Raw genomic sequence first — 16,742 nt, forward strand, 5'->3', positions numbered from 1 at the left:
TAGGGCAGGTATAATCACTGTTTCAAAGAATTGGAAGATGAAAACAGAGCGAAAACTTGTTTCAAATAGAAACCGTGTTCTCTCTCTTCTTGTAAATCCTCATCCAGTGTATTGTCATATCTGTCACCTCCTTAGCTTGCAGACCTTTTGTATATTTAGTTGCAGAGCGTAGAATTTCAATTGAGGTCTCTGCAAGACTGCATACAATTATTGAAGTTTGTGCTCAAGAAACTGAGAAGGTATACAGAAGCTTTCAGTGGGCGCTTTACATAAATATTTGTGCAGACATGTGACAGGAACGTGATTATTAGAGCAATGTTCCTACCTATGATCCTGTCTGATCCTGTCTCAGACAGTCATGATGGATGTCTTCTGGCTAGGATTGAGAGAATGCTTCAGCGTCCTGCAGATTCAGAGGAAGTGTTAACAAAATAAGTGTTTGTATTACATAATCATGCTACACATAAGGTGGCACTCTGTACTAAACGCCAATAAACTAGGACTATAGGACAGCTCATTGTTCCACACTTCTAAATCGGGCTGTGATGGGTCTGCAATTTCCTTCCAAAAAGCTCCCTGTGGCGCTACACTTGTTATAGAAAGAAATCTTCCCAAACTGCTCTCTTTATAATTCTAGGAATTAAATATTTTTGAGATTTCTTTTTCACTGATCAGAAAAAACCTGCTTTATTGTGAAAATTAAATCCTGCTCTTGCCAACATGTATGGGTTTCCCATTGAGCGCATGCAAAGTCAGTCTGCAACAGCTTTACTGGAAAGATGTTTTCCTTGTAGCCATCACTCTCATATTTGGTAAGCAGGAAAGAGTCTACTCTAAAGAAACTCATACAATATTCTGATATTTCTGTCTAAATTTGTCACTGGGTTCCATGTAAATAAGGGTACCCCACTTGCTACTTTTGCAAATCTTCCTTCTTTATCAAAAAGGTCACCTTCACACACACTGACGTAAAAAGGACCCTACACTATTAGTAGAAAAAGAAACAACGCCTGCAAAGCAACTGTTTGTTAATTATGGCCGTGATGGTTATGAAGATTGCAGCATCTGAGCTGCCCATAACCAACTTTACTGTATCCTGCATTCTAAGGTGCTTCCAAATGGTAAACAGTAGTATTCTTAGCCCACACTGCCTCGATACATAAGCGTCTCGAGGCAGTGTGAAGTAAATGCTCCAATAGAATGTTGGCTCTAGAATGGCAGTTGAAGGCGAGCTGACTAGAAGGTGCAGCTCAGTGGTTTCAGTTCCATTTATGAATACATTAAAGTTCACCTCAGTGGCTTAATTGTCATGTTCATTACATTGCTTTTGCCAACGAGATGTAGTGATGTGAAACCACCCTTACAGGTAAAAAACCTGCAGATTGAGGTGTAGGCCACTTCTAGAAATTGAAGACCACGTGTGAAACAAATTATCGGCAGTCGGAGCGTGACGAATTGGCTAACGTTTCTGCTTGGATTTTTTACAACTTCAACATACTGTGTTTCAACTACTGAAGAGCCAAGGAGTCTATTTATTAAGTCTACTTACGATTAATTGCCCATAGAAGTGTCAGTCATTCTGAATAGTGCCCCTTGTTTATCTATGTGCATGATGGTTGAACTAAGTCTTATGACCACAGGCGCACCAGACTTTACACGTGGATTTTCAGCATTCGCCATAAGCGACCGCACACGTTTTGCACCACAAGCGATAGGCATGGCAACATAGATGCGCAGAAGCTTTGGGCAGGAACAGACGTTAAAAAAAATAAAAGAAACAATCCTACGTACTGGTGGGCTTCGCATCTCCTCCTCATGACAGGTATCCTCATTAGGAGCAGTTCGGTGTTTGTTGGCACATTGCTGGATCCCTAAATTGTCCCCCTTTCATCTGGTCGTATGTTGTGTTACTTATTTTAGAAGAAGTGAAGTGTTAACAGTGATTGCCACCCTTACTAGAATCGGAGTTGTGGCAGTCTTAACAGCTACTGGAACACTATGGATCGGGACACTCAGCCATTGAGTATGAAACATCAAACATTGATACTGTGTGCAGCTCAGCGGGTTTTTCCTTTGAGGCCGTCTTGTTTAGTTTGTAATGCAGCCATTTTACAGAGTCAGCTGTCTGTTACCACCGGCACAGTTTCAACAGGTGTACATCTGGTTTTGCTACTACTTCTACTTTTCCACAGTTGTTTTTATTTCTACTACAGGTAACCACGGACAGTGTGTTTTCTGGCACAACACCAGCGGTGGCTCCTCTGCATAGGCGGAGAGGCGTCGCCCCCCTGACTAAAAGCCAGCAGATGAAAAATAAAATGATAGCTTACTATTGTTTTATTTTTCATATGCTGGCTTAGCCAGCGTGCGTAGAGAGGGGCGGGGCTGGGCCGCAGGAGGTGGGAGGGGGGGTAGAAGGAGAGAGTGCACCGAAGTGTGCACATGTTTGGCCAGCCGTCTTATGGCTGCCAAACACACATGCGCACTTAGGTTTCTCCAGCCCAGCTATGTTGAACAGCCGGGCTAGAGAATGCACAGATCCCAGGTTTGTGTCTGAGCTGCAGTCCAAGCGGATCAGACCAATCCTGACAATGATTTCATGCTATGCTTAGCATAAAAGCAGCAGCAATTTTGCTGGGGAGCCTGTGCTGGTTATCACAGTGAATGCTGGAACACCAGAAGGGGAGCAAGGAGGCGGAGGCAATGACAAGAACAGGAAGTGTTGGGGTTTTTCTTTTGTTTCCCCGTCCCCCCCGCTGCCCCCTTCGACATTTGCAGCAGCAGCCACCACTGCACAACACCATTTTTGTGTCACTCAGTTTTATTTTCTACAGAGTCTATAGCAAACGGTGATGTGCACACCATTTCTCAAGGTGATATATTTAATGGTGATGTGTATAGTTTATAAATTCTAGTTGGTGCTGTGTGTGTTTTCAAAGTCAGTTGGGGGTGTATCTTGGGCAATTTTATATGTGGTGACTCCTCTTTATTTCTGTAAGTTACTTGTAAACCGTGCAAGATGTTTCTGCAATATTTTTCACTTTACAATCTGAGAGTCCACCTCCACCATTTTTGGACACTCTAGGAGAGCCGCCTATACATTGGAGACAATAGTTTGATGCATCCAAGATGTATTTGGGAGACATTGGGACATCAAAATTCAGACCTGAGAATAAAAAATACAAATAACTTCATTCCATTGGATTTGAGGGTAGGTCCATTGTCAAACACCTTCCAGGCTCGGAAAGGTGAGGATCTTGATGAATTTCCAAAAACAGCACAAAAAAAAGCTGGCAAATAGGTTTAATGTGCCACCTAGTTTGGTGGTTTCCAGAGAAGTTTTTAAGAAGAGTACAGAAACCCAATGAAGATGTTGACTCATATATGTCATCTCTTCGCAAACTGGTGGCTGAGCGCAAATTTGAAAATTTCAATGATCAACTTATTCGCGACTAGTTCATTAGCCACTGTTCTGATAAGAATATAGGCAAAAATTACTGTCCTTAGGAAACCCAACATTAGTGGACAGTATTAGAAGTGCAAAAAGTATTGAAACATCATTCAAGTCTGTGAAGGAATTAGAAAATAAGAACAGTGAATAGGTGGCTCCCATACAAGACAAAGAAAAGAGTGAAGGGGATTTTTTTTTTTCATTCTTATCTTTCCGATCAGTGTTGCTTACTTTTCAAACAAACATTTGTTTCAGACGTGGGAATCCTTCTCACACCAAGAATGATAGGCCATGTCCTACCTGGAATGTATCATGTAGACTTTGTAAAAAAAAGAAAAGAAAAGAAATTGGGCATTTTGTCAAAGTGTGTCAAGGTCCAAAACGAGAGAAAGTCAAAGTTGCTTTGGTGTCTGAGGAAAGAGGTAGTGATTCTGATAATCTGGTTAATGATAAGTAAGGTATGGTGTTGGTTGTAGCTGAAGATGATGTGAGACTAGGTGATCCGTGCAAATGTGTAGATCAGTTTGTGTGTATTCAAGTTGGTGAGAAGCATTTAAGATTGCTAGTTGATTCTGGAGAAAGAGTAACATTGATCACTCGAGTTGTTTCAGTCTACAGTGGCTGGCAAACCATTATTGCCTCCTGACTATTCACCTGTATTATACAAAGGACGGAGAATAGAACTTTCAGGATTTTTTGAAGGCTTGTACATGGAAAGATATATGTTGCTGTCAAAGGATTAAACATCCTTGAGTGGTTTCACCAGGAGTTGTTTGGTGTGGTTTTAAGGTCTGGGGCAAATGAAAAGGCTTTGGTCATCAGAAACATTACTGCTGTCAAAGAGGTTCTCAGTCTCCAAACTAAGATTTGTTTTCAGGTGAGCTTGGTTCAGTCACAAAATAAGAGTAAAGGATGGCACCATTCCCATTTAACACAAGCTCAGAGGTATACCATTTAGTGTGAGGGATGACTTGCAAAAGGAATTAGAAAGTTTAGCTGAGCTCAGACATCATTGAACCTGTAGAGTCGTCGCTCTTGCTCTCTCCAAGTTGTTGCCCGGAAAACAAAATGGAGAACTTTAGGGTATGTGTTGATCTCCGTGCCCTCAATAAAGAGATCTGGATAGACTCCATCCCTTACCAAAAATTAACAAAATGTTGGTGTCAGTTGCTGGAGCCAAGTTCATTTCAAAACTTTACTTGGCTTCAGCATATCACAAAATAGAACTAGAACCTGACTGTCGTCATTTTACAGCTTTTTTATCTCCTTGGGGCACATTTCAGTACTGTCACATGCCATTTGGCCTGGCATTGGCAGCATCACTATTTCAAAGGGTGACGTGCACATTGCTGAAGGAAGAAAACAATGTTGCTATTTTTTAGGATGATGGCTTGATCTATGCTCAGGATCGACGAATGCAGGATGAAGTCCTAAGCAAAGTACTTGCTATTTTTGAGCATCAGGGTGTTGTTTTGAAAAGAGACAAGTGTGAATTTTCAAAAGACACTGGAATATCTTGGCCATGTTATTTCAAGCTCTGGTATCAAACCTAAACCTGGATTGGTTAGTGCCATTCTTGATGCACTGCCTCCAACTGACAATGCAGGAGTAAAATCTTTCTTAGGTTCGAACACATATTATTCACATTTCTTAAAGTGAGACTCATATCCAATTTGTTAAAGGAGAATGTTGAATTTGAGTGGGGTGATGCAGGAAGGCATTTGACTGGGTGAAAGCTCAAGTGTCGTGTGTTAAGGCACATCAAACCATATGATCTCACTTGTGAATGCGTGTTGACTGTGGATGCCAGCAATTTGGGTTTTGGTGGGGTTCTAACACAAAAATCCGGGAAAGATGAGACACCATTGGTTTTGTATCCAGAGTACTCAGTGATGTGGTGTTACCTTATTCCGTCATTGAAAAGGAATTGTTGGTGTGCTTGTTAGCTATAGAGAAATTTTGTAGCTATCTGTGAGAAAGGCGGTTTCTTTTTCAGATGGATCACAAACCGTTAGTGTCCATTCTTGGTGGTAACAATTCTAGAAATATTCCCAGATTAACAACATTTACTGTGAGGCTTCTGCAATTTCAGTAAAGTGGTTCATATACATGTGGGAAGGAATATCAGGACAGACTATTCATCACGCTTCCCTAGCAGTTCTAGTATCCTGGATTAAGAGGGGTGTGCATCTGAAAGGTTTGCTGACGACATTGAAGATGAGTTGTTTTGTTTCTGCCATTGAATTAGGGCAAGTTTGTTCCTTTTCGGAACCTGAAAGGAAAACCGCTACCAAGGAGGATGGGGTGTTAAGCGTTGTTGCTTTGTATACCAGGGAGGGCTGGCGAAATGAAAAAGATGTACATTTAAGTATCCACCTGTTTTACAAAGTCGGTAATGAGTTGTCTTTAGAAGATGGGGTGATTTTACAGCTGGATAAATTAGTTCCTCCGGAGAGTCTCCAGAAGCAAATGCTAGAGCGTGCTCATGAAGGGGGGGGTGGGGGAATCTAGGAGCCATGTTCACCAAACATAGTTAGGTCTGCATTTTGGTGGCCACCGATTGACAGAGAAGTCAATTGTTTTTTTAAGAGTTGTGTTGCCTGCTCAAGTAGTGATAAAACTCTTAAGACTTTTTAACCCCCTGTTATCCCCTATTGAGTGTCCTACTGGGCTGTGAATTAAGTTGGGGATTGACATGGTAGGCCATTCACTTCTCTATCTGGTCATTTGCGGTTTGCACTAGTCTTAGTGGACTTCTGTTCTAAGTGGCCTGAAGTGAGGTGTATGGGGGTAGCTGATTCCAAAGCAGTTTTATATTTTCTCAAAGATGTATTAATGAGAGAAGGTTTTCAAGAAACTATAGTGTCTGACGATGGTGTTCAGATCATCTCATCTGACGTGGAAGAATGTTTAAGGAAAATAAGTATAGTACACCTCAAAAGTTCACTTTATCACCCCCAGATGAATGGTCTGGTTGAGCAGTTTAACCGTGTTATAGCTGAATATTATGAGATGGGCCTTGCACAACAGATGTGTTACAAATGTAGCAGTCCAAACTATGTTGTGTTTTTACAGGACCACACCCCAATATTCTACCAACATCTTGCTTTTCGAACCGCTTAGAGGGAGGAAGCCAACAACTGTTTCACCCTGAGTGGATGTCTAAATGGCTGATACAGAACGTGTCTGTTGAAAACGTTGACCCTATTGTAGGGGAAAATGTCAGAGGCACAATGTAAACAGAAAAAATATTATGATGTAACAATAGTGTGTGTTTTCAAACTGCTGTGGTGGGGGATTACATGTGCCTCAAAAAAGATTTCATATGTCAGAAAAGTGGATTAAGTTTTCGGATCCAGTTATGGTTAATAGAGTATGTGGTAATGCTGTGCTTATTGGTGGTAGTCACTGGTGGAATTTGGACAAAGTGGTAAAAGTTCTCCCAGCTCCCTACACAAATCTACAGACCCACACAATAAATTCCTCTAGTTTAGTGGAAAAGGAGGTGGGAGTTTCTCATCCTGTGCATAGGAGTTTGCGGGAACATAGAGTGCAACATACAGGAGAATCTGGTAGTCCTCTTGCTCATGTAACATTTACGGGAGCCGGGGTCTGTGCTTCAATACTGTTCTGCATTTCCTCTTGATACTGTATTGGACATCACTATTGTGTTGCAACTTATTTGCAGTGTACATCTGGGTTACTTTGTACTGCTTATTGGTTTACTTTGTAACATGTGACTGTATCTCCCAGGAATGGTCTTTATGTTTTCATGTTTGTCAGGGTGTTATCTATTTTACATCATAAGTTTAACTATTTTAACATGTTTATACATGTTTACTGTTTATCACTTCTATCTATTTTATTGTAATTACTATTAATGTTCATTTGTACTTTTGAAAAAAGTTTAATTACTCAGGAAAAAGACCTATGCTATATTCTTAGCCCACACTACCTCAAGACATAATTGTCTCAAGGCAGTGTTAAGTAAACGTTCCAATAGAAGGTTGGTTCTAGAATGACAGTTGAAGGCGAGCTGACAAGGAGTTGCCAGTGTGACAGCGGCTTGGGTGGTTTCTATTACATTTATGAATAAATTCAAGTTGACCTCACTGGCTTAACTATTGATTTTACTACACAAACTAAATCCTTTAGTGAAAACGTCCAGTTCATTTGTTGAGAAGAAAGGTAACTAGCACTGTCTTTCTCTGAAAGAGCCCAGTTGCTGAAATCTGCAGGTCAGATATGACAAAACCAGTCTACCAGCTTGTGTTGTATTACCTAGATGTGAATTTCAGAAAGGATGCCTAAGTTGCACTATCTTCTGTTAGAGCCTTCTTTTGGTTAATTATTTTTCCTTTGACTGTCTATCCTTTTACACTATCTTCATATGATGTTTACTCCTAGAAGAATTGGAAATTAACTTGCTGTCTTAATCTTGGTTCGTGAAGATCCCTTGATGGACAAAGAAATGTTAGGTTCAATGGCATGTGTGGCTGTAGATACACATGCTTTGCATACGTCCACCATCTAGTGTTGGGCTTGGAGTGTTACAAGTTGTTTTTCTTCAAAGAATGTTTTTGAGTCACAAGATTGAGTGACTCCTCCTCTCGGTGATAGTGCACATGGGCTTCAAGTCCTTTGTTAGATAGTTTTCTCTCTGCCTTCTGGTTTAGACTTTTTTCCTCTCAGTTCAGTATCTTTCAAACTTTAAATTCTATCTTTCTATCGACGATGGCATAGTTTTCGATTGTATATTCCCAACTTTTACAAATCGATCCGAACTTCATCGTTGGGCCTGCTTCAACAACATAGTCAGAGAATGAAAGGCTAATGGCACATACTCCGTTCTGATTCAGCCTTCCATGTCACTCCAAGTTTCCATACACGGATCAACACTTGGTGTGTAATTTGTGCCTGTCCCCGGAACATAAGGAGGAGACCTGCAACACTTGTTGGTCATTTCGATCCAAAAAGACCGTTTGGGACCAAAGATCACATTGGTTAGAAATGGCGTCCAAGACAGCAGACGACGCCCCAGACATCTTCGGAGAAGAGCACGCACAGGAAGAGGTTGGTCCGAAATTCATCAAGAACAAAATGTCTTTGACATCGACAGAAGAGGCAACCACATCCCTATCTGTTTCGGGATCAAGTCGACCATTCGAATTGACCACTTTGGAGCCGAAGAAACAGACATTATCATCTAGCTCGGAACTGACACTTTTGGCTCAGAAAAAGCTTTCAGTATTGAAGATTTCAGAACCGAAAACTATAGTTGGCAAACAATCTACAATTTCCCATGAGGAGATTTCTTCTGTAGAGCCTATCTTAGAAGTGATTGATTGACGCTCGACAGCCCAAAATTCACATACAGAAGGGAACAGGAGGATTCACGGCTTCTCCTCCTATCGCAATCAAAAGGAGACTAACTTTTCAAGAAACATTGGATACTGCGCCTCCCCCTTAAAAAAAACTCCACAGAAAGACAAGGCCCCAGAACAACTTCAGCCTTCGCCACCTCACACTCCTATACTTCCCTCTACTCGACCACCACTATCACCTACATCCTCTATTCATCCACAGTTTTCTCAACATGCATCATCAACATCACCTCATAGAGATGACTTGGGTGATGGTGCTAACAGTCAGTCCACAGGGAATGCTCCTCTCCAGATAAGAAGAGCAAAAAACTGAATGCAGCGGACAAAAGAGTGGCTGCTCAAGCTGCTAACCATTGGAGAATTGCAAATTATCAGGCACTCCTGGTGAGGTATGACAGAGCTCCCTGGAACAAAATGGAAGATTTATTACAATATCTTCTACAGGAACACCACAAGAGAGGACAGGAGGAAGTTGCAGAAGTTCAGGCCAGCTCCAATAACTCGATCAGGTGTGCCATTGATGTGGCTGACACAGCTGCACTTGTTGTGAACACTAATGTTCTCATAAGAAGACATGCCTGGTTGAGGTGTTCAGGATTTAAGTCAGAAATACAGCAGGCAATCTTGAACATACCTTTAAAGAAGGAGCATTTATTTGGACCAGAGGTAAACACCACTATTGAAAAATTAAAGGAGGACTCAAACAGCTAAAGCCATGGAGGCCTTATTAACTACACCCTCCAGGGGTACTTTTCGTAGGCAACAATTTAGGGGTGGTTTGAAACCATCAGCCACCAAACCTTCCACTGCACAAAATAAGCATGGTACACATTTTTACACCGGGGGTTCCTTTTGAGGATCCTATAGAGGCGCAAAACAATAGAAGGAGAGGTAAAGCATCCACCTCTGGAGGACCTCCCTCTAATACAAAACAGTGACTGTTTACAAATTCTCACAGTACATACATCTCCAGTGGGAGGAAGGTTGACAGATTTTTATCCCCAGTGGTCCAATATCACCACAGACCAATTGGTTCTATCGATTATCCAACATGGTTATTGTCTAGAACTCATTTCCACTCCACCAAATATGCCTCCTCGTTCTCACAAGCTCTTACAAGACCATCTCATTCTCTTAAAAGAGGAGGTACAGTCCGTTCTTCTCAAAGGGGCTAGAGAACCGGTTCCCCTATCCCTACATTGCTTTGGAGTATATTCACTATACTTCTTCATACCAAAGAAAGACGGTCCTTTAAGACCAATTCTCAGTCTCAGGCCTCTCAACCTATACATACTTTCAGAGCATTTCCATATGGTCACTCTGCAAGAGGTTATTCCTCTGTTGCAGCAAGGGGATTACATCATCGCATTAGATTGTAAAGATGCTTATTTCCACATTCCCATACATCCAGCACACCGCAAATATCTATGGTTTGTCATTGCAGGAAACTATTACCAATTCCAAAGTACTACCATTCGGGGTAACAATCAACCAAGGGTATTCACAAAATGCTTTGCTGTAGTAGCTACATATCTCAGGAGGCAACATATCCACGTTTTCCCATACTTTGAGGATTGGCTCATAAAAGCCAGTACCATCCAAAAATGTCAGCATACCCAGTACACCATAAATCTTCTACACATGTTGGTATTGACAATGAACTATCTCAAATCCCATCTTCAATCTTCACCAATACAGCCTTTTCTAAGAGCAATTCTGATTACTCACTCAGCTTTGGCATATCCATACCCAATAAGGATTCAGGCATTTCAAAATCTCATCGCTCATTTACATCAGAATCACACTTACACAGCAAAACTAGTGATGCAACTATTAGGGATGATGGCTTCATGCATTGCATTGCCTCATGCAAGACTTACACATGCGTCCACTACAGCAGAGCCTGTCACGTCAGTGGTCTCAGTTACAGGGCCATCTTCAGGATCAAGTGAAGTTGGACTGCCAGACTCACCGCTCTCTGCAGTGGTGGAACCCCACCAACCTCTCAAATGGGCAGCCCTTTCAGGACCCTGTGCCTCAGATTACTCTCACAACAAATGCATCACAGATGGGTTGGGGAGCTTACCTCAACAACCTTACGATACAAGGCAAATGGGATTCCATTCTACAAACTTATCACATCAACTATTTGGAGTTGCTTGCAGTCTTCCCAGAGCTCAAAGCATTTCTGACACAAATCTCTCACAAGGTGGTATTAGTCCGTTCAGACAACATGACAACTATGTATTATCTTCAGAAACAGTAGGGGGAGGGGTACACTCATCTCAGTTGTCCCTTGTAGCTCAGACAGTTTGGATGTGGGTGATTCACAATCGCATTCAATTACTGGCAGGATATCTGCCAGGAATGGACAATCAGTTTGCGGGCCTATTAAGCAGGACACAGCAACAAGTCCACGAATGGGAAATTCACCCACAAGTACTTCACATATACTTTCTCCTGTGGGGAACACCAGAAATAGATCTCTTCACCACTGTAGAAAACTTAAAATGACAAAACTTCGTGTCCAGGTAGCCCCACCCTCAGTCCAAGGGCAGTACTCTATGGATGAATTGGTGGATTGGTAAAGGATATTTGCTTACACTATTCCGCCTCTCCCGCTCATTCCATTTCTGGTATCATCATTCACCATGATCCTTGTAGCTCCCACATGGGCACGTCAACCTTGGTACACAACACTATTGGATCTGTCTGTAGTTCCCCATCACAAACTTCCCAACAGACCAGACCTTTTGACTCAAAAGAAAGGTCAAATCAGACATTGAGGCCCCAAAACACTCAATCTTGCGATATGGCTCCTGAAGTCATTGAGTTCGGACATTTACAGTTTCCTTCTGAATGTATGGACATTCTTAAAGAGGCATGCAGACCTACAAATAGACAGTGTTATGCTGCAAAATGGAAACGTTTTGTACGTTACTGTCAACCTAAACACATTGATCCACTCAGTCAGTACAAGACATTGTTTATTTGCTACATTTACAAAAGACAAATTTAGCATACTCCTTTATTAGACTTCATTTAGCAGCCATAGCTGCTTACCTTCAAAACAGACAACATATTTCCTTGTTCAGAATTCCTGTTAAGGCATTTATGGAAGGACTTAAGATGGTTATTCCACCCAGGGTTCCTCCAGCTCCAATATGGAACCTTAACATTGTTCTTACCAGATTTATGGTTCCACCATTTGAACCCATGCATTCCTGTTCTTCGCAATTTATTTCATAGAATGTTGCCTTCTTAATAGCTATAACTTCACTAAGACATTTCAGTGAAATACAAGCGTTAATGTTAGAGGAACCTTTTTTCTAAGTACATAAAGATAAAGTTGTTTTTAGGACAAACCCAAAATGTTCTCCTAAAGTAGTTTCGCTATTTCACATTAATCAATCGAGTTACCTGATTTTTTTTCCCACAACCATACTGAGTCGTTGAAAGAGCTCTGCATACACTAGATGTCAAACAAGCTCTTATGTATTACATTGACCGGACAAAAAGCTTTAGAAAATCAAAACAACGTTTTGTAGCTTTTTCAATGCCTCACAGAGGTAATCCGATCTCAAAGAATGGTTTAGCTAGATGAATAGTCCAGTGTATTCAAACTTGTTATCTCCAAGCTGAAAGACAATTACCAATAACTCCTAAAGCACACACTACCAGGAAAAAGGTGCTTCTATGGCCTTTTTAGGAAACACGCCAATAGCAGATATCTGCAAAGCTGCTACTTGTTCTACACCGCACACATTTACTAAATACTATTGTGTAGATGTTTGAGCACGCCAACAGGGAAATGTTGGACAAGCAGTCCTCTGGAGACTTTTTCAAGCTACTCAAACTCATACATGACAGCCACTGCTTATTTGGAGGGGACAGCTTTACAGTCCATGCAAAGCATGTGTATCTACAGCCACATATGCCATTGAGTGGAAAATATTACTTACCAGTAGACATCTGTTTGTGGCATATAGTGGTGTAGATTCACATGCACCCTTCCTCCTCCCCAGAAACCTGTATTCGTTGTAGTACAATAAATTGTAAATATGTATATACATTACATAGATATCTCTTTTGACATTTACTATCTGTCTGTATATACACTCTTTACCTCACCCGTCTGCAGGAAAAAAGATTAACAAAGGACTTGATTCCCATGCGCACTATCACCAAGAGGAGGAGTCACTCGATCTTGTAACTCAAAAACATTCTTCGAACAAAACAACTTCTAACACTCTGAGCCTAACACTAGATGGCAGACTTATGCTAAGCATGTGAATCTACAGCACTACATGCCACAAACAGATGTCTACTGGGTAAGTAAAGTTTTCCTTACTTCTACTGATAGTTCTCCATAATGGGTATCTTTACCCACTGGGTGGACTGCTTTCCATTAAAATATCCAGGCCGACTGGAGTTTAAAAAATAACTGCTATTCAACTGCTGTTCAAGCCCTCTTTGATTGTACAGGCAACTGTGTGGCTTAAAGGCATGGTGCTTCTTTTGTTTCTGTAAGGTTTAGCTGTTTATCTGACCGCCTTATTTCACCCTTTTCAGTAGATTAAGGAGGTTTCTTGGCATATGAACACATATTTTCACTTTTTGAAATCCCTCTGATGCAACAGTAAGCTGGTCTCTAAGAATATGTCGCCATGTTACTGGATTGTTACTCAGCAAAAAGCATCTCTGAAGTTACAACAGCACTTGATGTAAAATAAATCAAATTCATGAGTACGGACACCACAAATACAATATAGAACAGCTGGTATAGTTAAACAATATTAATCAGTAGGTATAGGTACTGTTGGCAAGTTGACCATTAATCGCGAATTTGGCTGTCCTAGGCTGACTCAAAAATTCAAATGACGGAAATATGATCAAATTATTAGACTTGGGACACAAAGTAGATGTGGGAATAGAATACTTCACTTTCTGTTTTACATTTGCTTCATCCCAGACTTTTTGTTTATGAACAGTGTCACATGTTATATTACAAACCATGGTACTCATGCGATTTAACCCAAATGGTTCTTTGTAATTAAACATTGCTACAGTTCACATTATAGAGAAATACTGATAAATAGGTTATCCTAGTTGTCATAACTACTAACCATATGTTCTTTTGTTCACAGCTGAGACCAATGACAGCTACCACATTATCCTCAAATAATTCAGGCGAGGATGGGCCCGGCTGTCTGTTCCTTGCAATGACGATTGGTCACTTGTTCCAGAAGAGCTTGAATGCAGCTCAGGACTATACGTTTAAGAGTGAAACCTTAAAAGAACAATCCTTTTTATTCTAACATTGGCTTGTTTGCCCAATGAGACACAAGGTGGCTTCTGTGGCATGCAGGCTGAACATGATATGCAACTTTAAATCAAGTAGCATCTCCATTTCTGCATAAACAAACGTCCAGAATTTCACTGTCTTCTTGGGGGATGGATTTCCTTTCTACAGCTAGAAGAGTCCAATCATCACATCATAGATGCTTGGGGATGTGCATTTGGTACTGAAACTGAAGATTTTTATAGACTTGTATTGACTGTGCGTCACAGAAAGGTTTCAGCTCCCCATTTTAACGTTATCGATAGTACTCCTTCTCTGATTGGAATGGCAAATTATTTCCCTGCCGACGGTCCAAGGTAACTTGGTCCCTTTGTTTAGCACATGCCCACAGTTTTTCATTTTGTTTAGTTGTTTTGAATCCGCAAAGGCCTTCTAAGGCTACATTTTGATCCGTGCTTTTTCACTGTCTGTTCTTTGGGAAGTTGAGGATTACTCTGTTAGCTAGACTCCTTTATCTCTTGGGGCAAAGCCTAGTCCCTGCTCATGGAGCTAACTCTTCCCACCCCTTTTTATCAAATATTGTTTCTGTCTACTGCAACATTTTTGTACTCCTTTTTATTTTAAACATTAGTACCTGTACTTCTGTCTGTGTAAACACCTAAAGAGCGGCATCTGGAAGTTCTGTGTGCTAGAGTATTGTTAATTTTATTCAAACGTTTTTCATGTTCAGTTGTTTTTATATACCCTTCCTGCTTCCATATTTGTTTTATAGAAACCATCTCTATTCACTGTCTGTGATTTTTTTTTTTTTACTCCTTTTTCTTTCAATGAGGCTCCCATTGTAATTATACTTTTTGGGGGATATTGTATAGTTATATGTCGAAGATGATGGTCTTTTTATTGGTTCAAATTAAGGGGGAGGCATGTAATAAGTAGCTGTGATTGTGTGACCGTACTAAGACCTAATCAATAAACCATGCTGAAATGTATATGCAGTTGTTAGACACACTTGAGAGATTCTCAGTACAACCCAGAACAAAGGAAAATCTATGAAACAGGACATGCACGAGGACATACCATTCCTTAGCATCTCTGCTCCATATTTGCCTGACCCTAATTGAGAGATTTTGTTGCTTTTGAGATGCAGAGTGATTTTGTTCACAATCTGCCAATGGGCCAAAAAAGCGTACTGGTTCTAAAGTTGCAGACACCCCATTGGTAACTTTGAGAAAACAAATTGATAAGAGTGAGCTTTTCACACTATAATGTGGTCCATTTAAATGAATTTTTTAAAGTGGGTTATTGGTGACTAAATGTATGCATTTTCTGGTCCAAGCGTAGTCCATTACGAAGTAAGACTAATATCCTTTATGAACTGATCCTTAAATGATTTAATATGTTCTGGATCCCAAGTGAGGGGGCTCAATGCCATGGAGAGAGGATTAAAGGTTTGGATAAACTGTCTATGAAGTAGTCCTATTGGGTCTGACAAATTGGTTTGTGCCCACTGGTGGTAAGAGTGAGTATTTTTTCCGAGATATTTGTGGGCGTTTTCACCCAGTGCATCTGCATGGCTAGAGTATGTCTTCAGTGATCGAACTTGCTTTGGTGGAAGTATTGTTGTGATTCTTGAACTGCCGTTTCATCCAAGTGAATCTTTCCACTGTAGTATAGCAATATCTGCAGCATTCTGTAAGGTGATGTATGATCATTGAAGCAACACAGTTAGCTATGTGACAAATCTGGAGCAACCTCCTCTTTTCTTACAAGTTTCCTCAGGGGGCACAGTCGTGTATAAAATAAATTCGATATAGGGCATTCAAGTTGTAATGTTGATGTCTGTCTATTCTTTGTATATGTATATCGTACTTCTTTACTGGTATGTAGATTTGACATTTTGTACCTCTTTCAATTTGTATTCTATACAATATGTTTGCAGACGTAGTCTTGATGAATAAACAGGGACACCCAAACACACATGCAAACACACTCCTAATACGTCTTTTATAAACATGAAAGTTAAATAATTCATATTTTGAATTTAGTACGTATACAATGTACTCAAGTGCATGTGTGTTTGTGTGTGGCCACCTGTTAGCAGTACTCCCTTTTTTTTTCATTCAGCCTACCGAAGGGACAGTGTTAGAACATAACGTTTTAATATTGAAGGTTACATTCTGTGTACAGAATACAACAGGGTGGGGAACTCGCCAGGCAGCAGATTTCAAGTCTGTTTATTTTGTTTCCATATTGCCTTGTAGTATGGGTGACAAGTGTAAATATCGTGAGCTAAGTGTTTAATTTCTGATGAGATTTTGTTTGATTTTCAACAGAAAAATAAAGATAAACATTTTTCACATTGAGATAATCCACTTTTGTGCAGTAGGTTTTCATGTCACTAGTTGCCGAATCTCACTTTTGCAGGTTTTCCCCACTGCCTGCACTCTTCCCGCACATACCCTTCTTCCCATCTCTACAATTCTATGGGCGACTTTTGCCTTTTTATTGACTTAAATTCATTGTTTTTTTTTCCAAATTATATTTATATATAAATATATATATATATATATATATATAACATTATTAAAAGGGGTACATAAGAAAT

At 40.4% G+C, this 16,742-nt stretch overlaps 1 protein-coding gene across 2 annotated transcripts in view; it reads left to right on the plus strand.

The window, feature by feature from the left end:
- Positions 1-16,505, plus strand: part of TFCP2 (transcription factor CP2) — a 348,159-nt gene extending 331,654 nt beyond the window's left edge. For both annotated transcript variants that reach the window (XM_069230905.1, XM_069230906.1), the window contains exon 17: positions 13,983-16,505. In XM_069230905.1, the coding sequence (XP_069087006.1) occupies positions 13,983-14,020 (38 nt within the window). In that variant the 3' untranslated portion in view covers positions 14,021-16,505. The remainder of the gene's footprint in view (positions 1-13,982) is intronic.
- The last annotated feature ends 237 nt before the right edge of the window (positions 16,506-16,742 follow it).

This window comes from Pleurodeles waltl, chromosome 4_2 (genome assembly GCF_031143425.1).
Source record: "Pleurodeles waltl isolate 20211129_DDA chromosome 4_2, aPleWal1.hap1.20221129, whole genome shotgun sequence".
Classification (NCBI taxonomy): Eukaryota; Metazoa; Chordata; class Amphibia; order Caudata; family Salamandridae; genus Pleurodeles; species Pleurodeles waltl.